Raw genomic sequence first — 25473 nt, forward strand, 5'->3', positions numbered from 1 at the left:
CTGTCTGCTTTTTTTCCTTTTGACCCCTTTCAGTTTCCTCCGCTAAAACCCGAAGCCCAGTGCTTGGATCCCTTTCTGTCATCCCACCACAGCACTGCAGAGAAATATGTTTATTATTTTCTTTACAACAAATAACTTCAAATATCACCTTAAAAACTCCAGACCTACCTTTACCACAGGTATTATAGTCAATAATACATGGCTAGCTGTGTTAATATTTATTTCACTTTTATAAGTTCCTGATTACTTTAATTCCATGCAAGCAATATGTACCACCCTCTGTAAGGAAAGAGGAGTATACAAAATTTAAAGGTTTCTTATAGCAAAAAAGGAATTAAATGACTTCAGTTTGGGAGGTCATTTCCATACTTGGAGATATTTATTTTATTTCTTTTCCAATTTCTGTCCTTTCATTTTTTTAATCATTTATTTTCCACAGCAAAATGCCAAGAGTTGTTCCATTTCAAACCCATAGTATATAATTTCCATCATGCACAACTGTGAATCAATTAAAACAGGCACCATTAAAATAACAACTAAGATTAATGCTGATGCCTTTTTTTTCTTTTTAAGAACAAATACAAATTTATTACATCATTTTTGTTTACAAATCTTAATCAGTAGGAAGGCCACAGTATATTACAGACTATATTGTATCTAGTCTTCAGTAGTTAGCTACTGCAATTTTGTCATTGTTGCAGTTTACCAACAGTAACTACAGTACGTACCACTGACTGTAGGAAGAAGAAATTGTTCTCTTTCTCCCAAATTAAATTTAATAAAGAAATAAACCTGTACATCAAAGTCTACAAAAACAGAAATGGTATTAAAAGTTGGTTTTATGCCCATTTAGAATTAAAATAATAAAGTTTTTTTTAGCATTTGGTTATTAAAAGACAACAATTATCAAAAAAGGAGATACATTTATTTTTCATATAAAAATTTCCAGAACAATCCATACCCTTAGGGATATCATGTAAGTAATTAACTCATAGAACACACACATTGAACCTTTAAAACATTAATGCAGTCTTTAAGTCTTTAACATCATACCAAAAGCTATAAACGACCTCCAAAACTAGGCACTTGCAGTTTTTTTATTTAGCTCTGGAAAAAAGTGAAGCCGATATTCATAAAAAAAGGTTCTAAAACATATAGACAGGTGCTGTTTCTTCCACCCATCCTGGAAACCAATGCACGCACCAGTGGAGCAGTGAAAGCTGATAAAAACAGACGTGTACTTTGCATGACACCAGAAAACAAGGCTCCTAAGTGCTTTTCATTTCCTTAGGAAGCGGTAGTACATTCAGCACTTGGAGAGCTTTTCCGCAAGCTATTAACCTAGGTCTTTCTCAGTCTTATTTTGTGCTCTACTTCTCACTGATATGCTTTGAGGACAAGTCAAAGCCAAGCTTCAGATGCTGAAGTTCTATTTAGCCTCCTCCTTCTTCTGCAAAGATGACCTGGACTGCGCCTTCATGTTCTTGCTCCTGTGTGGGCTTTTTCCTCTTTTCTGATTGAATGGCCTCTGAAGCGGCTGGGACTGCTGAGAGTCGCCACACTCAGGAGTTGCCAAGTCAATGGGCGAGGCCTTTTTGAGTGTGTTCTGTTTTGGTTGCTCTAGAGCAACAGAAAGTGGCTTCAGAGCAGGTGCTGCAAGTTCTTCATCTTCTTTATTTTTGCTCTGGCTGCCAGCTTCCTGCCATTCCGAACTCATAGCTTCAGCGGTTTCGGTGTTTTGGCTGGGGCCTGCATTCTTCTCTTTGCGCTCCTTCTTGAAGGATTGCAGGCTCTCTAAAGCCTGTGTATATTCTGTCTTCAATATGCTTAGTTCACTGGAGGCTCTGTCTCTTTGCTCTCCACAGTCCTTAAGCAGCTGTTCCACAGAATGGAAGAACTCTTTCCCATACCTAGAGAGGGCCTCGTCTCCTACAAAAGGGAAAAGAATGGGTAAGCAAAATATATAAATAAGAGGTGCACTATTGTGCTATGAATCACGTGTGAGAGATCCCAAAATTCAATAAATTTAAATAGCCTGTATCAGTCTTGTGTAGATATTTGAATTTCTGCTAATACCACTGGTATATTTTTTTAGCATTTGATTGCTCGGTAACATAAAGAAGCAGAAGATAAATGTTTCTAATAGCGTGGCCAATCTAGAGCTGTAATGCCAGTGAACAAATTGATAAATAGAAAGATCATAAAATACCGCAAGGTCATGCAGTGAGCCTATGGATATAACTTGAATTCAAGCACTAAAACAAGGACTTCAGCATGTGAATGAGCATTGGCAACAAACTGCCTTTCAGACATAACAATGCACAATTCAGTTACAGAGCAGTTACTTTGCCTTAGCAAGATGCTTAATTTTTAATACCCATTGAACTGCAAAATGGCATTTTGGAAACAAGCACTCATGGTTGTGTCGTAAATGGCAACCACAACAGCCCATTTACATTGAAGAAGGTGCTGCCTGGAAGATTTATGATCACTCATTTTGTGTTTAAAAGGAGGGAGTGTGAATGTAAAACAAAGATAAATCAGAGCTGCTTTTCCATGCGGCTTGGAATGTATCTGGAATGGTGTAAATCTTCAGTTTTTTTAATAATCACCTGGCTCTCCTTAGGGAACCTTCCCCACACACTGGCTGCCCAAAGGAAGCTTCTTTCTATAAAGCCCTGAGGCCAGCTGACCTTGAGAAGTCCTGGGGCTCATTCCAAAAAGCATGGAGTGGCAGGTGCTTGCATGTCGGGTGTCTTAGGTGTTATTGAGCAGGTGTGAACATTTCAAAGGGACAGACTTTGAGCGGCAGATAGGCAGGTAGAGAGACTGACAGACTGACATGGAAAGATATTCATGATTGCAGGAGAAGAAAGAAGAACAAACAGATAACAGCAGCGGTAGGCGCGCACACACCGCTCCAGGCCTGATTGATGTGCAGATCACTAAAAAGATACACCGGCACAATGACGGAGAAAAACACAGAGGGAGAAGCACTCCAGCAGATACTGTCTGAAAACAAAACAAGCTGCATTTCCTCCACCATCCCTTGAAGGTTACAGGGGAGATATACTTGAGCTGAGCTAGGCAAGATATAGAAAGCTTACTGAGAGGCTTAAGGAAGACTAGAGTGTCACAGTGACAGATTTCAAGTAGATATTGTGTGTTCAGAATACAGAGTACAGTTACCTACATATGAAATGAGAATAAATTCTCTTTAACTGACAGTTTTATCACCGCGTTTTAAACTATGTGCAATAGTAATATGGTGATTGTATATTAAAATGCAGATTAATGGAAAATAAGGACAAAGACAGAATAACTAGTCCTACAAGTTGGACATAAAGATGGGCTAAAATTCCTAGAAATTAAAAGTATGCAAAAGGTTCAAATACAAAGATACAATAAAACTCAAAATAATTCATTAGGCTCTGATATTATGTTAGAACGCAATACAGTTCTAACAGAGAACCAATCTTTTGTTGGGAACATTTATGATGATCAAAATGCGTTAAAATTGACCAAATTTGAAGAAAGGCAGCCATTCCTGAGGCTTCTGTTAATTTATTCATAAGAGCTACAGTGGGCAGCCACAACATAAGTTTTCACTCAGCCTTGCCAATGCAGCCTCAATGCTGCCTAGACAAGACCACACACAGAGGAAGAGAGAGCCAGGCCACCTTGGTAAGAATGTGAGCAGAACATACTGAATGATACCAGTCAGTTTTGATCCCTTTACCACATTAAATTATGTATGACAGTGCAGTGCAGATACTACAATTCCAGAATTAAAGGACATTACAGCATCTTAAACACAGGGTTATCCACATGATAACCTACTGTTTAAATTTACCCATATCTGAATGGACTGTCACTAATTCATTGACAGGTTTCTTTGGATCATTACGATAAAACTAGCTGGGTTAGTGAAATGAACAGAACAGCTGGTACTCATGAATACCGTCATGCACTTACAGATGTAAGGAGAAAGTGCACAAATCATATGTTGACTTAAAACAAGTGTTTTACTGTATATATATGAAAATGTAACTAAGCTACAGTGCTTGGGAACACTGGGAAAATCTAAGAAGCATCCTTGGATGCAAAGATTCAAGAGGAACAAAGGACATATACTGTACAAACATACAGTACAATGTGATTTATTAATATATTAAGAATTAGCAGTTCATTTTATATAAAAAGGAACTGAAATTGGAAAAAAAATGAATCAACACAAGAAAATTAGACTTTATTTTCCTTTAAAAGGAAGTAATTCTAAAAATTCTGGTTTTGATACAACACAGGTGGCAAATCCAGGGTAAAGCCAGCACTAGTAGATCACTTCACAGAAAAGATAATTCCATGTCTGACTTGGCATTTGGATTAAAAAAAAGAATGGCAACAAAGTGGTTGAAGAAGATGAAAACAAAGAAGCAGGAGATAATCACTGCGTCATGTTCTGATGCCTCTGCCTGAAAGTGAAGTTTTTCACATCTTTCAGACATAGAAGTGCCATTTCTAACCTTGTCTGCCAGCTCTTAGTATTCAATCAAACTGTCAAAAACTAGGGCTGCTTCATTATGTATCCACACTCTTTTTATTTGACATGCACAGTTGAATGCTATTGCAGGTGGCTGGCTTGTACAATTTCTTTGTCAAATTTTATTTAGAACAGGTTTGTCATCTTTTTTTAGAAACAATAAAAATTATACAATACCTCGATGGTTTAAGTCCATATGTGAACGAGAAGGTGGGATGATCAGTGAGTGCTTTGATCCCACTACCTGGCGACTCCTTCATATCCTGATCAGCAAACACTGCCCAGTTTGTGACTCTGGGAGGTCTGGGCACAGTTCCACTAGTACACAGCTGGGATCACATTAGCCCAGCTCCTTACACTGCTCAAAGTATTTATGTTTTTACAGGCCATGCAAAAAAAAGTTATTTTTCGTATCTTAGCACAGCAATTTTTTGTTCAATATTTTTAGCAGCGTAGGGTCTGAAGTAGGATGCTATGGTTAATCAAGACCAGCAAAGGTTGTCCACATGAGTACAGAGGAAAAGATTTAACTCCCTAAATATTCCCAGTTAAGATAATGGGACATACTGTACAGGTCAATACTTATACTGTAAGATAAAAATATGCAATCAGTTTCCAAAAATAGAAACTTGTAAAAAAAGTGAATGAAAAAGTTAATAATTAAAGAATTTGATGTCTGTATTTAACAATGTACTACATAAGTAATATTTTCTTTTCAAATATTTAGTGTTAAATATTTAACACATGCATATGTATGTAAATATATGGCATATAATTGTAAAATTAAGACCTTTATTGTTAATTAAATCCTTAATTAGGAAGCTTAAGAAGTTTCCATAACCTTTGTTTATGTGCTTTTGTGTTCATTTTAAAGCAGCATAGAATGGTTAAGTCAGCATTAACTGCAAATACTGCACAAGGAACAACTACTGGAGCATAAACTATATACCGACACTGTTTTACATTAACAGGGCTCAGGTGCTTGAAGGGACTTGTGCTTTGCTTCAGTTACCTTCATTCTTTGAAGGCTTCAGTGCTTCCACTGCTTCTTGGATCTGCTCAGAGTTGGTTTTAAAGGCTGTGAGAAAGTCTCGCAGAGCTGCCTCTGAAGCAGTGCTTTCCAAAACAGTATAACACGAAAGTACATCTGTAAGAAAGGAAAGTTGCTACAGTACATATCACAGATCTGGCACTGACAAACAATCCTATAGCTTGACAGAGACTTTCCTTAAAATTATCATAATGAAGTATTTTTGAATTAGGAGATTTTGCAGTCAGGAGTCTGTAATATACCATTATTTTCATATCCATGTAGGAAAAAACAAGAAAGGCAAAATTCAATTTTTCTGGAAGTTGTTATTTGAGAAAGAAGTTGTTGTTAGAAAAGAAGTTTCTGGAAGTTGTTACTTGACCATTTTAGTCACTGGCTGAGAAATCATAAGCAATGTGACAATGGCATTTGGTATTTGATCACGTTTTTTCAAAAAGTGTCTGCCTATACTCACAAATGATTTCATGCTCATTCTGACCTCGAAGATCTGCTGTCCTACAAACTGTATTGTCAACAGCAGGTTCTTCCATTAACTCTAGAAATGGCATTTAACTGACTGATGAAAAAATATACCAAACTGCATAAGGAGGTGCTGTACATATAAAAAGGTTAAATCAACTGAACCACTCTGTGATAGCACTTATTCATACCCCCCTACCTGAGGCATGGGAAAAACATAAAAATAATCATTATATTTTAACTATAAACTATAGAAAACAATCCAAAATTATTTTACTAGTACAAAAACATCTGTTTACAGAATAATCCAAATTTTTTTCCAGTTTTGCGTGTGATTAGTCTAGACCTTTCACAGATATTCACCTGATTTGGCTTTTACAGGGCCAAACTTCATAGATGTTGTGTATTAGGTACTGCTTTGATTGGTGGCTGTGCCAAGATAAAGGATAGATATCTTGGCGGGGGTTATATAGTTGGCACTCGTTCTCCCAGGGTTTAAATACAGTAATCAACAAGACCGATTCACCTCATCAATCTACAGTGAAATTGTCAGGCAGGCGCACAGTAAGACTAGATGGAAATGGCTCCAGCTAAACACCAGGGCTTTTTGGCACAATAAGTGCGCTTCTTTATTGTATAATACTGGATAGGTAAAATCACAGAGTGCTTACCTTCTTTCAATCTCTTGATTACACCTGGCTGCAGTGGTGAAATGATTTGTTTAATCTATTTATAACACCAACTGTATTTTGCTTGGGGTTTCTGTAAATCTCAAAGACTTCTCAAAAAATGTAACTTGTACCAGCAAACCATCCTCTGCTAATTGCCTTTATGGAAAGTGTAATTTTATCTACTGTAGATGCATAGAAGACATGTTCTGATCCAATTCATGTTTTTAGAGTTAGAGTAAGTAGTTAGAGTAAGTATCTCTATTCTTGGAAAATGAAGAAGACTGCATGGGACAGGACATGGATGTTTCATGGGCTAATTGAAAGGACCTTCTATTACAAAACTTTGCATTTCCTAATTTTTAATAAGAGTTGAGACAGACAACTAAAATACATATAGAAGAGAATATATTAGCTCTTCAGACAAGAACATAAATATACTGTATACAGTACTTCTGGGGAAAAAACATGGTCTTAACATGAAATATTTCCATGAAAGCAAAGGACAATTATCAATCAATTTCAGGCTAGGAGCAATTTAAACACAAGCAGTACATTGGCTCTGTCTTCTACATACCACAGTGACCTTTTGTAACCTAAAATCCAACCAGGTCGCAGTGCTGGCAGACCACAATGTAAGCCTGTCACTCAATCATCACAATAGAGGGAAAATTCAGGGCTTCGTTGTCATTCTGTATGCCAATAGCAGGATAAAAAAGATACAGTATGCATTCTAAATCCATCACACTTTTAACACCTAAGTGGATGAGCAGTGGAGGTTAAACTGCTGCAATATTATCATTTAAAAATCTAACACTTATCAAAATTAGTAAACTACAACCAGCTATCCATTTTCTAACTGCTTCTTCCAATTAGACTTTCAACCATTTGGTCTTCATCACAGCATTTGTGGAGTATGAAATTGGGTTATATTCAGTTTTAAACAGCAACAAATCTGTGATTTTTTTGTGGTTACATTTGCCAGGATAAACAAAGTGTTTCAGAAAGGCATTTGCAGATTTCTCTGTATAATTTTATAAAAAATGCTCATCTTGCATGACATTTATGGCAATATGCATAAATGCTGACTCAGTCTTAGCATAAAATGAGTAAAAAGGTAAATTCACTATACCTTGCAAAGGAGCACACAAACTCTCAGCAACATTGTCCTGAAAAGCTCTGTAGGCCTGTCTAATCCCCTGGATCAAAGATTCGGTGTATTTGACTTGAAGGTTGTATAAGCTCCTATGAAACTCCAGCTCTGCCTGCAATGCTTCCACCTAATTCACAAAGGAAAACAAACTGAATATCGTGTTTGTTCAACTAACCAAATGTGTTTTTTGTTTGCAGTCTGAAGCTTTAGTGTTACTAATTTAAGTACACATACAAATACACAACTAATGGGCATTACATTTCAGCATTTTTGAAAATACTAATACAATACTACACAAAAAATTACGAAAACAGGCTGAATAACTAAGAAATAGTTAAAAAAAGAGTATGGCTGTTACTTCAGGGTTAAAGAACAATGGTTTTAGGGGAATGCTTGTTGTATACTTCTCATACATTAAAAAATAAAAAGTAAATCCAGTACTCTTCATAATGTGATAAAAAATCCCTCAGCAGTAAAGCAAGAACACATACAGTAACTTTCATAAAAAAGATGAAAGGGTTAGTACAGTTGGTTTAATTTAGATACTATTAAGATACTTATAAGAATGCTGAAGTGAAATCACACTCTATGGAACTGATTCATAAGGGATTATTATCTTTTTTAAGTCTATAATCTGTTATCCTTAAAAATGCATTAATAGACCACAACCCATATTCATGAGCAGAATATGTGTGACACACCAACTGAAGTGTTATGCATTAATCAGTGCCCTTAAGTAGGGAGGTCTTTGTTTATTATTAATGATTGATATTTTCCCCTTCATAGAATACTAATACATGGCTCTTACCTGAAATCATTCTTTTGATGACCTCTGAGAGGAGAATAATAGAAAGGCACTCAGCCCTTCGTGTCAAACAAAAATAGAAAATAAACTGCCACCTTAGCTGTCAGGGTTAATAACCCCTTATTATAGTCATCTGTGAAATTTAGGTAGGGTAAGAAATGTGGAACAAATTTGATTAATTATTTTCCTAAATTGAAACTAATAAAAAACACACATCCTAGATTACAAAACGTTCTAGTTACACGTAGCTTTCACAATTATTATAATGCCTTACTTATCAACATCTACTAAAGTACTCAGCAGATTCCAGTATGTCAAAAATTTGTTATCTCATGTGTTAACTATACTGTAACTACTCAACATAACTTATGTTATAAACTGGTCCCTGTGAAATTTAGAAGTAAACCTTAATGTTCTTCTGCTCATGTATAAAACATTTAAAGGTCTGGCTCGAGAGTATTTTAAGGGCTTATTGAGCCTCCTCATCTACAGGACCAGGTTTTTGGAACACATTGACCAATTCCATTAAACATTCTACAACTTTGACAGGTTAAAATATAGGTTTTATTGTAAGATATAGCTATACTCTTGATTTTACTGGATCAATTTATGATGCACTTTATTTTTCTTCTGTAATAAGCCAATATCCTGGCTTCTTTTATGAAATAGCTGGAGATCACTTAGCTACTAAATGTGCTAGACTGCCTGAATGGCCGTCTCTCATTTGTAATCATTGTCATATTCTTATGACATATCATATTCTTATGACTTTGACTGTTCCATTAAATCACCTCATTAGTGATAGAGGTGAGTAGGCACAGGTAATGTGGTAATTTAACCTGTTGAAAATCACTCTTGGTGATAAGAAAGAAAAACTGGGAAAAAAATAATATGCCCAATATATCAAGAATACAATGGCTTTGTGTCATCTGAATGTTGGAAGCTGGACTTCTGGGGTATTCACAGTCAGCAATTCCTAAACTGCCAAGATGTTACAGCCAAACTTAGTCTGTTAATGACAGGTCATGATCTCGGAGACCTTGAGTCATGGACTGACAATTAGTGTCTTATCGTTGTACAACTCCACTTGTAGTGATTGTTGTCATCCTGAGTGTACTTTGCTGCAGTAATCAAGTCCTGGGATGTCACTTGTTGTCTGTCATTTGGGCTCATCTTGACATCACAACATTCTAGCAGGACAAGGTGTATCATATTGCAACAGGCTTCATGCAAGATGATAATGTAACAATTACTGTATGCTACTGTATGGATGCCCTACTAGTCAGACTTGAGCCTCTTTGAGTGGGATAAGCTGGTACCAATGTGTGGCATCTGAGGCTCAGAGATCAGTCAACAGGCACGTGTCTCCCCAGACTCTACAAGAGGAATCCCTCAAGACAACATCTGCAACTTGGTGCAATAATGCACAGCAGATGTACAGACTGTATTGCTGCCAGTGGTGGCCACACATGCTACAGGTCTGGGACTTTTACAGTATACCCCCTGTTGATCAACCCTGTTACTGACAAAAGCTATTCAGCAAGATTCATTCTTGCGTGTCATGTCTGTTTTATAAAATGTCTGTGCACCTGCTGCAAAACAAATATTTTGTCATTTTCCTAATAATAGCTTTGTGAATTTGTCGCAGTAAGAAATTATATTTCTTTTAATGTCCAACACACATAACTATATTATCAGTTTTTTTCTAGGTTTGGGTGGTCTAGGGGTTCAAAGTGAAAATGAGAAAATTGCTCAGATTGAAGATGGAAGAAATGAAGAAATATTTAATAGGCAGATTCTTAACTTACATTTCTGGTTCCTGCAGTGGATATTAATTTTCTGAAGGAGATATTAACTGCTAATTGTTAACTATAACTATCATTCCTAGAATGCATTATAAAGCAAATATGATCCATAGAATAAAATAAATCTGTGAAAGAATACTACTACCAAAATGACATTTTTACAGCCCTGTATGTGTAAAGTAAGAGTAAAATCAAAATATATACAGTATTTAGAAAGGTGCCTCATTTTAAAGCACTTCACTTAAGTTAAAAGAGCAATGTAGGCCTACTGTAATTTAACATAAAGCTGGACACATCCTGCTCGAAATCAGGAGTACTCTATCTGCATGATTGAGAGTTCTTACCCTCCCCTACTAATTTGGCCCACCTGCTGCACAGCCATCAGTCGGGAGTAATTTGCAGCCTTCACCAGGGCCTCTGCGGCTCGACGTGCCCGCTGCTGAGGGGCTCCTTTTGGGAAGGCCGGCAGCACTGAAAGCACGTTCTCTGCAGTCAGCCCCTGGCTCACCCGCTGCTCCCTTCTCGCCTGTAAAACATCGATACAGTCACGCTGTGCACATCCTTAATTAATAGCACCCTGACATTCACTTTAAAAGCTGAAAAAACACCACACAGGCCCTCACACAAACAGCCGCATGTGGGGAACACTTCCCCACGTGGAAAGCTGTAATAATTGAAAAAAAGGTTTTAAACATCCACACTTAAAGTGGGGCACTTCACAGCTGAGGTCATTGTTTTATTTCAGTGGGTTTGTTGCAGCGCAAAGCTATTTTTACTGCTGACATTTCACATGATGCCACCGGGCAGTTGCTGCACAGGCAGTGGTCATAGAAGCTTTGTCACGTCACACATCCACACCCTTTCTTGAATCTGTCTTGGAAGGACCACCTTGTAAGAGGCTGACATGACTCATTTTCACTGCATACGCAAACCCTGAAGCTGCTTTCAAAGTTAAGAACCGGCCCAAAGCAAGCGTCATTGTGGTTGCTGAGGTCTACACCAGGACTAGGCTTGGACTATCTGAACTGATTTTACACTGGTCCTTGAAAGAATTTGACCTTTTTTTTTTTATATGCAGTGTCTCACATGGAAAAAATAACTCAGATCCCTTTGATTTTCTTCAAAAATATAAGTTTTCTCATTTTGTGCATATATATCCTGCTTAGCAACAGAAAATGTTAACAACTATAACAAAACTATAAATATTTTCATCACTTTATATCACTTATATCACTTTATTGTTTTGAAGGCAACATTTATATATATATATTTGTCTAGTAAAATACTGAATTGAACAGGCTTTTTATCTTTAAAGGAAAAGCCCAATGCATACAGAAAGAAGATGAATTTGACTTCCAAGCAAGATAAGGTTAGTATAAATCATAGTTCAATGATCTTTAGTACACATCAGAGTGGGATACTGTATGTGTGGATCATGAAAAGAGACTAAAAACTGAGTAAGTTAAAACTTAAATGATTATAAATGGGACATTATCATGATGTAGTGTTTCACTAAAGCTAGAATATTAATAGTCAAATGGATTATAACCCTTAACCAGATTGCTAATTAAACATCTTATAACCAGGGACATAACCATTCAAAGATACATCAATCTCTGTGTGTTCTGCACTTCCATCACTTTAAAAAAATATGCAAAAAATAGCAATTCTGTCATACTCATAAAGAGAATTACAACAGAATTGTCTATGACATACAACCACTCTCAAACCAGTGGGATTGTCATTAAAGAGCAGTTCTGAGTTACAGGATGATACTGAATAAATTGTCTAAAACAACTGGAATAAAGGTGTTTCAATACATATTTTCTGACAGAGCCAGGTCACACTAGAAAAAGCTTTAAAAAAAAGTTTATCACACCCCATATTCATTTTAAACAGTGCAAGAAAGCAATTTTGTTGTTTTTTTTTCAAACTTATTTTAAGAGGTTGGTATTCAGATTTGCAGTTACCCCATTGGGCTTCTGTGCCAAACTCCATGTTCTAGGACAGAAACAGTATCATTTACATGCACTCTCTATATACAGTAAAGTATTTAATGTGGCATGGTTCTTCATTATAAGAAATCTAACAAAGAAATAAAGTAACATAAATGTTCCTGCTTTAAGGAATCAGCAAGGGCCAAAGCACATACAGTAGACTTTCAATTTCAATTTAAAAAAAGTATGATGTCAGTAAAAATGCATATGCTGTACAGACAGGAATGAAAACCCCAAACATTCTAAAGGGTATTAAAAAGGCAACACAATCTATTGTTTTTAATACAATGTTGTGCTTAATCCCTATCAGTATACTGTATAATTCAAAAAGTTGCTGCAGAATCCAAATAACACGGAGGATGTGACAATTTAAATTCAGTAAACTAGCAGAATTTTTCCCCGTAAAATTACACATTATATTAACTTCATCTTATCTTTAAAAAACATATGTAGGATATATTTGAGAAGATAAGTCTACTCTGAAATTTAAGAACAAAAATCTCTCCTTAAAGAGATTTAATTATTTATTCCTTGATAAAGACCATCTCTTCTTATAGTGTTATCTAACAGGGAAAGGGTTCAGAGCTGGCAGCCTGTTCAACCTTTATAGGTTTGGAGGAGGTAAACATTCACATGAAGCAGGCTGGGGAAGCTTAAACAGTTGAAGAAAGTGATCAGTACTTATGAAATATATAAAGAAGGTTGAAGGTTAAAAGCTTTTACTTCATTGTTTACTATTAACAGTATATTTGCTACAAAACCTCTGATCTCTCTGGCCTATATGCATAAACACCATCCATTCTCATGACAAGATGAAATGCTGCACACATTTTTTTAGGTCCTTCAGAAAATGTAAAATTCCTTTGAAGCAGGATTTTATGTTGTGGTTTTCAACTAGGAATATAAAAAGAGGAATGAGCCAATATAATAGCCTTAGAAAGAAAAATTGACACTTCATTTCTCTAATGCTCTTTTTCTCTAGTTCTGGCAGTAGAACATTCCCTATTACTTTCTTAAAAGTGATACATACTGTAGCATTTTGGATTGCAAATACAAATTTAACTTTCTGAATTAAATGTCCACATGTTTTTTAGGACTGAACACTTCAATGTTTTAAAATAGAGTGAATAAGTCAGTGAAGATAACCTTTGTGATTTAGTCATTAGGAACGTTGTATTTATCGCCTACGAAATTACACAGTACAAAGACAGTGAAAAGCTCTCAAAATTTGCATGCCTTCAATTTATATATACTGCTGGTCACAAATTCACAAAAATAAATCTAGTGGAAAAGGTGGGTGAATACAATACTGTTTGTCCTTCTTTATTCTAAGCCCTGATCATCTGTGCCTGAATAGATTACATTATATTCTGAAGAGCATAGACTTCACGGATAAATTGTCTTAAACACGGTATAACGGCAGGCCAATGAACCTACCTTTTCGTAGAAAAATACATTTACCAGTAATCTTTAAATAAAAGCAAATTGATATTGATATTTTCTTTTTCTTTGACATAAAATAACTTTTCTTTTTGGTGTGTTGGTAGCAAGGAAACATGTTCAATCTCAAAAACAAATATACTGTAAATATTTTCTGAACTTTCCTTTATTTGCTGGACATTACAAACAAACATGGTTTCTGAAATTACCAGTACACTTAACTTGATTTTCTAGCACACTGGATTCCTGTCGCTGTTCAGATAGACATACAGTAGTTTTTTTTTATATATATATAAACATGGGTCTTGCAGAGAGTATATTTTGAAACCACTACACCCTCATGGCTAATCAGGCCTTCAAAGCCACTCAAAGCCCTGAACATCACATTTCAGTAAATAAGTCGGATTGACTTCTAAAAGCTGGCCTGACATCAGAATAGTCAAACGTGTACTTCAAAGAATCTTCTGTTGCAGCCTTTCTCTATTCTCTGGGTGCCAGGTGGCATGGGCTTGGTGCCTGGCCTGCCATTCTAGGGGAACCAGTCTGTGCTGGCTGAGTGGTTGAGCTAGTAGAAAACAGCAAGCCCAGAGGTGGACAATTAAATTAAATTCAGTTGCATGGCAGACAGTGAACAAAACACAGAAGGTGCATATGACAGAGTGCTTGTTATTTTTTTTTTTTCTGAATGTGAAATACTCCAATACTTCCCTCTACCCTTCTGGTATGTTTGAGAGAGTGTATGTGATATGAATGAAGTGTGAATGATACTTATCCTTTTGTTGTTTCCCTAAAAGCACTGCAGTGTTTTTCCATATTTGGAGTATTGTATTGTATTGTTTTGTGTTGATCAAGATGGCCACCAGTCACCTTTCCTGTTTGTAGTATCACACAAATGATCTTAAAGGGAAAGGTTACTGGTGAGCCATCTATAAATAACCGATGTAAGGTTAGTTGTTTTGTTTAAGTGAATATATATCAGTTGCATGACTGTTAAAATTTATAAGTTACTTTGGGATGGTTAAATACTTTATTTTGATCAATCTGCCCATCTCTGTTAATAAAAATGTGAGCGTGTCCCTTTAAGAGGATGGTTCTTAGAAGAGGAGGGGCCATAAAAGGGACTGGGAGAGCTCAGTATGGAGGAGGGTGTCTTGGAGGAAAGGTGTGGAGAGTACTCCTGTGAGGGTTTTTTTTTGTTATCCCTATTTTTTTTTCGGCAATAAATCCAGTTTTGTTTGCATTTGAAGACTGCTGTGTGGAAGTTTCTTTTCTTTTGAGCCAAACCTGGTCACTAGGCCGGTGACAGTGCACTTGCACACATTTTACAGGCAAGCTGTGGTATCCAATGATTTCAGAAACATTTCATTACATTATTTGACTGTTTCAACTAGTAACTCCTAAAGATATTTGAACTATTGGCAATTACAGTACTTTCCCATTGTTCATGTGTTTATTGGATACTTTTCAAAGTACTTTGTTACATTCATTAGTTATCAGAAATATTGTAATGACCAACTATATGAATGATGCTACAAATCCCATCTTCTCTGTATGAATGGATGGTAACTGAAAAGGAAAAAGCGCTATTAACTTACACAGCAAAACTGCTTTGACAATCAATCAGAATTGTGATAGATTTTTTGGGGTGTACTTACATCTAGTTTCTTTTTCACAAATTTTACTGTTTGAGTAACTGTTATTAAATAACAGAATAAAAAATATATTGTAGGCATACTATTATTCATCACAAGGTGATGGCGTTTTTGCTGACTAAACTGACATATTGCTTATTTGCCTTCAAAGTAGACACTGGAAGTTAAAAAAGCCCACCCACTGATTTAACTGCCTGAGTGCTTTCTAGAGACTCACAGAAGAAACACCGGTTAGCTGTTGTCGGAGACAATGCAGTCTCTATACAGGTTTCTGCCTGTCAATGAAGCTGGTTAGTGAAACATGTCAAAAAGGTTATCCCCTTATACAAGATCACAGCATAACGCTGTGAACTTCAAACTTTGGAACTGATGAGAATTTTCATTCAAGCTCAGAAAACAATGTTAACAGAATGACCTAGTATGGGACATGCCATATAATGGTCACTTCCAATTATGGCAGATAAAACTGGAAAACAATGTGAATTTCAATAAAATTTGTTTTGGGAAATGAATTCAAACAAACTATTTTAATGTTCTCTTAGTTCTGTGACATTATGCCACTGAATATGTCACATAATGTGACATAATGTTCTGTTCTCCAGCATAATGTGTATTTCTGTATGGTTTTGTAACTAAAAATTATAAAAGGCCTGATTTCACATCTTGCCTATAATGCATTATAAATGTATTTAATATGTATTTTACAGAGAGCTAGATTTTCTATAGCATTTTCCTGAAGAAGGAACACTGTCAGGGGCTACCGTACATGAATCTTACATTCACACATCCAGTGAATCCAAAACTAATTCTAGTTAAAAGTTAGCGATCCACTGGTAATACTGTAGCTAATTGCATCCAAAGTATATTGCCCTCTAACACTCTTAAACAGGTATCTTTTAAGCTTACAGGTATGTCTTTCCTACAGCTTTTGTGCAAAAAAATGTAAAATATTCTGTACTGCTATAATAGTTTAGGAGATAACTTTTTTTTATCACATCCCATAAAATACTTCTGATGATGACATCTTTGAAGAGTATGCAAAATAATTAGTAAGCCTGTGGTATATGAGTGTGGGAAATTGTTTACTGCTTATAAACTATTATTCCAGACCATTTGATCAGATACGCGTGAAATCATTTTAACATCTTAAACAAGATGTAATGATTCTATGGCATCTTTTTTGCCCTTGTGCAACTTACGCAATCCCACTTCTCTCTTGGGATGTCTTTACTACCACATGGATTTTGTCTTTGCCTGTTTACACATGCTCATTGAATCTATTTAGCAGCGTGCCAATTAGGAACAAATTAATTGGTGGCAGCTCATATTGAGGTATTCTAGTTCCCCTCTCCAGCAGGACTTTGATCCTTTCTGACAGATAAGGTGGCTATGTTGTGTCTAAACCTCTGCTTGGAGCACATTCAGTTAATTAAAAGGGCTTTTTGTAAAACTAAGCTCAGATGTATTTATTGTAAATAAGTAAGGCTGAAGCTTTAACACATTCTTTTAACAAATTCTGTGAATCATAATTTCTGAGAAGGGAAAGAACAACAAAAAAGACTTATATACAATATGCACTAATTTACTTTTTTAAGGGTTCAGAATGGCATGGCACTTTATGAATCAAAAATGACTTTAATCTGCAACCCATACAAAATACATTGGTTGGACCACACTCATTCTACTATTAACAGTTATATCATTTTTCACTGTGTTTTTTTGTTTTGTTTTTTTGGCTATTTTTTAATTTACTGAACAACTAGAAGGATCAAAGCAGAGTGACTTCAACCATTTTAATATTCAATAAATTGCAGTAAAGCTATTAAAATGCAAAATTCTGAGCACATTTGACAAAACACTGTCTACAATTAACATTATTTTTAATTTCATCAGGACAGTCTTCAGCAGAGCAAAATGTTTGGGTACTACAGCCAGTTTGAAGGGAAGGATGTGATGGAACATTTTCTGCACAAATCTTAAGACAACAAAGGAGAACACCTTGTGAATTAAGAAACTTAAGAAGATTCAGAAACTAAAAGACCATCTAGAGGTGTTCTACTGTCAGTAAGTTACAATTCAATTTAAAACAGAAATTATCTTCAAGGCATCTTCAACAGTATATACAGTAGTATATACTAAATTGTAACCATGTTCCTTTATGTCACAGCCATACTGTTTTGACAACACACTGGAAATGTTTTTTTTTATGATTTATCCCTTTTTTATCAAATCTATCTCTTCTAGTACTTTTAGTACAAGGTTTTGTCATACTGCTGATTGAACCCCCTTACGCTGGTCACATTTTGTTAAGTAAAAAATGCTTGTCTCAGTTTTACATCCAATGTAATACAAATCTTATTCTAAAATAAAAGGGCACTTTATGACACCTTCATTACCCATCTGAAAACATTACTCTGTGAACATGTGGTAATGGGGTGGTAAGAGGAAATAAGATTATGGATTTTGTCTCTACTACACCCCCTAAAAATCTTTTTGGGACAAACATTTGGTCTGCTTCACCTGACCAGTCAATATAGGTTAGATAATGCTGTAAAACCAAGAAGCCTTGTGTCTATTTTGAAACTGGTAAGCAACTTGGTGTACCTGCTGAAGTAGCTAAGGAACTGAAGGAGTTCATTTTAGTTAGAAGTTAAGTGTAAGGTGGACATTTGTTTTCATGTTTTGCATTTATTTCCTCTACACTGTAAATAAATTTCAGATTTCCAAAGTCTGTTTGTTTTCCTACATAAAAGATCTCTGAGGTACGATACCCTACATAATGTCACATGAGGTAAAGAAAGCAGCAGTAGGCTGTGTGGTCTTGGGAATGGCGTGTTGCCATGGCAAACATGGACAGTGGACTGGATGAGGGACTACAAAACCCCAGTGTAGCTGGAAGCAGAAGACGGGAAGTATCTTTTCTTGAGCTATGGCAAAGCGTTATGGAATTTGATATGGGAGGATGAGGACTTCTAGCAGGAGGGCATTCGAAGCAACATAATGACCTCATGAAGGCTTGACAAGCCATTTCCTAGGAGGTCTGCAAAGGCAGACTAGGAGAACCTGGAGGGGGGGTGAAGCCTGAAGTTCTGGAAGTTTCCCAGGAGTGGCAATAAGCTCCGTTGTCTAGCTCACAGGCAAGGTGAAATGTGTACATACCCTCTAACATTGTGCATGAGAGAGGAACTGAATTAGTTCTGCTAGACAGGAAGAAGCTGTTTTTCTCTGAGTTTGCACCTAGGGAAGAGCTGCCATACCCACAGTCCTTGGACAGAAGGGAAAATGAGTAGCTACCACCATGGCCTGAACAAGGGGTAATGACCTCAGTCCATGGACAAACATGCTAGAAGAGTGAGTGTCCTCTGAGCAGCACTGCAGAGGCAGTGCCATTGTACATCTGTTTTCCTGAGGTCAGCCTATCTGAAAGATCCTTGACACCACACTACCTCATGTGGTGTTACAGCAGATACTGTACCATATTTTTATATGCCCTGACTGAGTATCTAAAAGCTGTACGGAGTATTAAAATACCAATGATCACACTAATCTCTCTGTGTTCTCAAAGATGGTTTTCCTAACTCCCACATCAGAAAGACTAGAGAAACTAAAATTATCCTGCAGCTATGATCACACCTTTCCCCTTCTCTCAACGACAGACTCATTTTCTTCTAAATTCTCTCTATTCATTGTAGGTTTCATTTCACACCTCAATTCAGCTAACCTTTCCTTACTGTCCTGTCTTTCTCACAACTGAAGAAGGCTCCACGGCCAAAACATTGTGTTTTCTTTCATCTCTTTTCAGCATGGAATAAACCTATTACTTGTTCCTTTGCAGCCTATGCATGCTGACACAGCTACCCACCTGAACTACTTAAAATACCATTGACCATTAACACGAAGTGTTTTATTACCATTACTAAAAGGTATGATATTGGTTGCACATTAAACGGATTATTTGGAAAAAGTAAATCACTGTTAGATGGGACTTTCAGAAAGTGTCAGGCCTTTTATTTTCACATGTCAAGTTTACTTGGCCAATGGATGTTGACCATGACACGCAAGTGTTGTACAGTATATCATGTTTCGTGTACATGTTTTCTACATCAGTTTTCCAAGTGTGAAATACTGTAAGTGGTCCATGCTAAGTAAAATGATGTTGACATGATGTGTACTTCTCACAGTGATTTTGAGGTCTGTAAGCCTGTTGAAAATTTAATCATACAGCAAATAATCTGATATTAACAAAATTCACTTTGGTCTAGCCAGAAGTAGAGGTGCAGAGGCACTTGCCCTACCAACTACAGAACTAGGTTAAAGGAAGAAAAATACACATACAGTATATACTGTATAAAACCGAATTTGACAGAGTGGAAGAATCTGAGTGGAACTGATGCTGAGACCGGAGAAAACCTTTTGAGTTTTTGATAGTTTTGTATTTTTAAAGTATTTTTTCTTCGAATTAGAAGCCATGGGGGACAAAGTAAGATGAGGTATTTTTTTCTGAAAATGAGACTTTACTAAGAGACTTCATGATGTACAGTAGGAAATAATTTGCCAGAAATAAATCATTTTATAATCTTGTATATTACACCAAATGACCTGATGTTTTGAATGAGCAATTTTACTAGCTATACAATATACACAGGCATAGCTTTTTTTGTTATTCTTGTCATTTTTAAAGTTTTTAAATTGCTACTTTTCTTGCTGTCTCAAAACCTTTTTTCTATTCTTAATGACATTCCAAAGAAACTTGTAAAACAACCTAAACTGGGGAGAATATTTTTATGAATCCTGTTTAAAAATTAGAATAAAAGAAAAAAAACAGAAGCTTTTCAAAACACTTCTAAATCTTTAAATCCCATCTTTTCCTGACAGAATTTAGAGTACCTCTTTTGCCCCCAACAGGAGGTTTTTCTATACCTTTTCAAGACACCAATATTCAGCCCATTATCAACCACAACGTCTCCTGGGGAGATGAGAGCTTTCTCCTTCGTGTAATCATTTCTATTCTGTATTCACCAAGCCCTCTCGACTTCATCTCTTAAACAGCACGAATATGTGCTTTAAAACAGACTGAAAGCGGGCCCCCTGGCAGGTTCCCCTGCACTGCTTGGGGGGGTACTGTCTTTCATAGAAGACATAATCTCCCAACTGTGTGCTGAGAAATTGTTGGAATAAAATTACCAAGATCTGAATGTCTGAAATCATAGTAATTAGTTCTCTGTTCACATTATGGTGATATTTCACAATGTCTGATACAAGTTCCCGGTTTTCAACAAAACCGATAGAAACTTTTCTAGGTTTTCAGATCCACAGTGGCCTAATAGAGTCACACAGTGGCCTACTGCTTGCCTGCTCCTCACATAACGTACTCCGACTGATTATCTTCCTTAATCAGGAAAAGAATGAATCACAAATTAAAGAGTATGTGCATAATTAAAAAAAAAATGAGGGCAGCACAGAAAACTTTTTAACAAGAAAAAAATGAATGACTTTTTTTGCTTCAGTATACAGTATGAATGAAGATATTGTGTAGTTAATATCAACACTTCAATTGACTACTTTCAGTTTTAGTGCTTTGCTTACCCAGTATATGGGCATTATTGTTTTCTACTCTCCACCTTTTCTGTCTTGAATGTAAAGTACAATTACTTAGCAGTGCTTAAGTGAGCTGAGGCTTGAGTCAAAAATCTGTCCAAAGATTAGCAAAGAAAGAAGCTGCTGATAACAGCTGAGTTTTATATTGCAGCCAAAACACCTGTGTTCTTAAACAAAGGACCTGAGAGAAAAATGTGGCTTAGTGGAAAGATCTGTTAGACTTATAGTGTTAACATCTCTGGGTTCCATCACTTGATAACAGCACTTACATCTGTTTTTTTTTTGTTACACATAATAAGGAAGTGTAACCGTCCAACTGTTTCTCTGAGCCATCTGTGGTGGTGAGCACTGTGGGTGAACAGCTTAGTGACCAGTCTAATCCGCTAGTTGGGTTTCGAGTACTTTTATGGTTTCATTTAGAAGAGGGAAAAGGTTAAAATTTCCCATGGGGTTGCAAGGAGAAGGGGGTAAGCCCTACTGTAGATTAAAAAGGAAAAGCAGGATTGTTTTCCCATACAGGTTAAGTTAAAATGACAAAGCGCAGTGTAGTACTACCGCCATTTAAAGTCAGGTTTACATGGGAGCCTGGTGAAGCAAAGCAGGTTGCAGACCAAGTCAGAGTAGGAAGGGTTGTTCTGACCTCAGTACCGGTTTTCATAATTCTCCAGATTCATTATTAACACCAAATAATGTGCAGGTACCATATAACACAGGGTTTATGTGCATAGGTCCTCCAATGTCAGGTTAGGGGGACCAGCAGCAGGAAAATAATTTAAACTCAAACCATGCGCTTTTTTCCTTATCTGGAATATAGTAACTGTACCAGACACTACATGTGGATTGTTGGTGAATATTTCTAAGGCAAATCTTCATGAAAACCTTTGCTATCACCTTAATTAGAATCCAAAGACAAATATCACAGAGGTCTTGTGGATGGAATTGCAAGTGCTGTATTTCTCAGTAATTTATTAAGTGTAATGCCTGTTTTTCACTTAGCAATTCTGTTCATGTCAACCACAACCCCACCCCGACACGTACACACACACTGAACATTTGAAAAGTAACTTTATAATAATTTGCCTTTCTTGTACTGTATCTTTCTTACAGATTGGACAATTGCTTTGGACAGAGCCTGATGGAGATATTACTCTTGGGATCCAGAAGTACTGTATATCCAACATTTGAACATGAATAAGAAAATAAATAAAAAAAAGGTTTTTCTTACATGAAATACTCAGACCAGTTCTTATATGACCTCTAAAATATAAAGCATAAAGAAAATATTGGAATTACGATGACCAGGTTTTCATTAGTAAAGAAAACCCTTGAGAAATGAAACATCTTTAAAATAATATCATTAAAACAAACAAACACAATACCCAAATGTTACTAAAAAGGCACATAAGGTGATATAAAATGTGCCAGTGCTGAACAAAACTGCCTGCAAATTGGTAGCTAGGAATCATTTTATTGTAAGATCTTTCTCACACAGAGCTTCCCTTTCAATGTTCAAGCTCTTTTTCTGCAGGCTTATTGTACATAATGCAGACAGAAATACCACAGTTAAAATCCACTTTAGAGTTGATCATTGTAATTTCATAAAAAAGAACTTGATCTGCACATTCTGAGTTTCAAGATTCTTCAGAGATGTAACTGCATAATGGTTTTATTACTGCATGAAGAAGAGTCTTAATATTTTAGTAGGACTATAAAAATCAAGATGAAAAAATGCACGAAGAACATAAATAATAAATGTAAGGACTATTGCATGGCATTTTTAACTGTATTTAAATCAGACAAAATGCCTTAATATTAATTGCTTTTGAAGAAATGGCAAAAGATCACACATTCAGTGATCAATTATGTCTGTGTCTTACCAATAAAATTTGATTACTTAATTCTGTAATATATCCCTTTAGCTGCAACACAGCCGAGAATGTCCATGGATGCCTGATAAAGAAATTGATATGTTTCTATTAGACACAGGTAACTAGTAGTTAATCCACATCAATATGAACACATGGATGTTGACAGAGCTTATTTTTAATATTTTTAAAATCTTGTAATATTTAAATTAAAATAATTTTAGACATACATTGCTGAGATTACAGATTTATACTTAAAAATGTCATAGGTTATTTTATACCATGTTTCCTTTAATCATCCAAATCTGCACTGCAGATTGCAAAATTGCACTACAATTTCCCTCACTGGATCAATGAAGTATCTAAATCTGATTCTTGAGGTTCTGTAGTTCTGATTTTTGCCTGATCTTAACAACAATACCTAACTGGTTACTTACTTTATTAGCAAAAGGTGCCATCTGTCCAAGGAACATCAGCAAGTATTGGGTTAAAGAGATCTCTAATGCCTTCAAACCTGGTTAAGCTATTATATTTCAGGTTTCTGTGGTAATATCAGTCTAGAGAACTATTCATTTAGTCTAAATGGTATACAAAGAGTATAAAACGTTTTCAAAAACGAAAACCTGGGTTAAGAGCCATTTGGGATTTTAATTAATTTCGGTATAAGATTCAAACCCAGTATAAAGAGAAACTAGAGATGTGCAGCAAAGTTTGATTTTACAGAAATACCATAAAATTAATACTAAAGAAAAGATAGAGAAGTAAGATTTTGTGTAATCATATCTATCCAAGTGCTTGCATGTTCTGCTTGTTTGCATGGGTTTTTGCTGGGGGCTCCGGTTTCCTCCCACTTGCCAAAGGCATGCTGGCTGGTGTCTCAAACGTGTGCCCAGTGCTTTTCCAAAAATAAACAGCTTTTTGTTAATGGATAGATCCAGAATTTCTGGACTTTTTCAAATATCACAGAATCACAGAATCTCGTCTGATATAGAAAATATATAGATGGATAATCCTCTACATTTAAAGAAAGCCTCATTCGTAACGCATTGCTAAAACTGATCCACTCTGAAGACTAAAGAATATTTGTTAGAATTTTAATCATCAGTTTTTTTCCACATTATGAGCCATCGAAGAAAGGATCTAGAAGCCATCAACATATTTTTATAAATGAATATGGTATTTACGTTGCAAGTGTGGAAGACGCGTGACATTCAGCTGTGGCTCACAGGGTCGGGGGGGCATAAGGAAATGTTTTCACCTTTAAGGAGCTGATATAATTAGCACACATATAATGACAATTTTAATAACGTCAACAGTAAGTCAAAATAGAAACCTGTTGGTAAAACAGTATATACAGTAAATTCAAACCAGTAAATAATTGCTAAATTCATTTATTTGCTTTTTTCCCTTTTCTGTCCTATTCAATCAGGTATAGTAATGTGATGTAAGCTTCCTAGCTTTTATAATGCCAGTGCATTATACAATCTGTATTTGATTTTCCGTAATTAACAGGTATAGTGGTAGTTTTCAATGCAGTTTTTCATAAAACAGAAACTGTTTTCACAGAAGAAAAGACAAAAAAAAAGTTTCATCTAGGTGCGTGTGTGTTATGTTTAAGAGAAAACAATGTTTGTTTTTCAGATGGTTCATGTTCATGTCTGAATTTGACAGAATTCTAAATCATTTCTCAAGCAATAATTCCATGACCAAACCAGCAAAAAGCATCACATCAGAAAGTGGAGAGCTATACATCCTAAAAAATATTTTGCAATGTATATTTTAAAACTGATAAATTATCAGACAAATAACTGCATAATATAGTGAACAGCGCAATGCTGAAGTCAATATCCTAATAACTTTTACTCTGCAAGTTACTCATAAGGGACAATGAAAAAGAAAGGCAGGTCTAACCTTGATTAACAATTAATGAATGGCAGTTTTTGAAAAGATAGTCTTTTGCACACTAATCAATCAGTATTTCACAGGTTACGTCACTATGACAGTTGAAAAAGAGAGATTAGCGATTACATCCGTACAGATAAGAATGTGTGTTGTTCTCAGGGTGCTGCTAAACAGAGCACACCAACACAGATTCTTTTAGCAGTCTTATCAACTCAGATTTTTCAATGTATCCTTTCCATCTGTGGACAGATGTCCTAAACACACATGGACATTGTTGCCAAATCTTGTTTACTTATACTGTACACTCTTAGAATCAACCGTACAACATTCCTACAGCTAGTTTAGTGGAATTGAGCTAGTAGTGGAATTTATATTCATGTTTGTCTTTTTATTGATGTGGTTTGTACATCTAATCTAATGAGACATGGGTCAGAATTCCTCTTAAACGTCTGTACACAAAATGATGCATGAAAAGCATTCAAATTTATTCTGAATACATAGATTTCCAAATATATTCTTCATAGATTATATGTAATTT

At 35.9% G+C, this 25473-nt stretch overlaps 1 protein-coding gene across 1 annotated transcript in view; it reads right to left on the reverse strand.

Moving 5' to 3' along the window:
* Positions 1–1119: 1119 nt before the first annotated feature.
* The window catches only part of LOC148837733 (uncharacterized), a 116713-nt gene continuing 92359 nt past the window's right edge, over positions 1120–25473 (reverse strand). Inside the window, exons 9-12 of the mRNA XM_088911728.1 lie at positions 10849–11007; positions 7851–7998; positions 5553–5687; positions 1120–1929 (exon numbers count right to left, since the gene is read on the reverse strand). Coding sequence (XP_088767854.1) covers positions 1430–1929; positions 5553–5687; positions 7851–7998; positions 10849–11007 — 942 coding nt within the window. The 3' untranslated portion in view covers positions 1120–1429. The remainder of the gene's footprint in view (positions 1930–5552; positions 5688–7850; positions 7999–10848; positions 11008–25473) is intronic.

This window comes from Atractosteus spatula, chromosome 3, assembly GCF_055471065.1.
Source record: "Atractosteus spatula isolate fAtrSpa1 chromosome 3, fAtrSpa1.hap1, whole genome shotgun sequence".
In the NCBI taxonomy this organism is placed as follows: Eukaryota; Metazoa; Chordata; class Actinopteri; order Semionotiformes; family Lepisosteidae; genus Atractosteus; species Atractosteus spatula.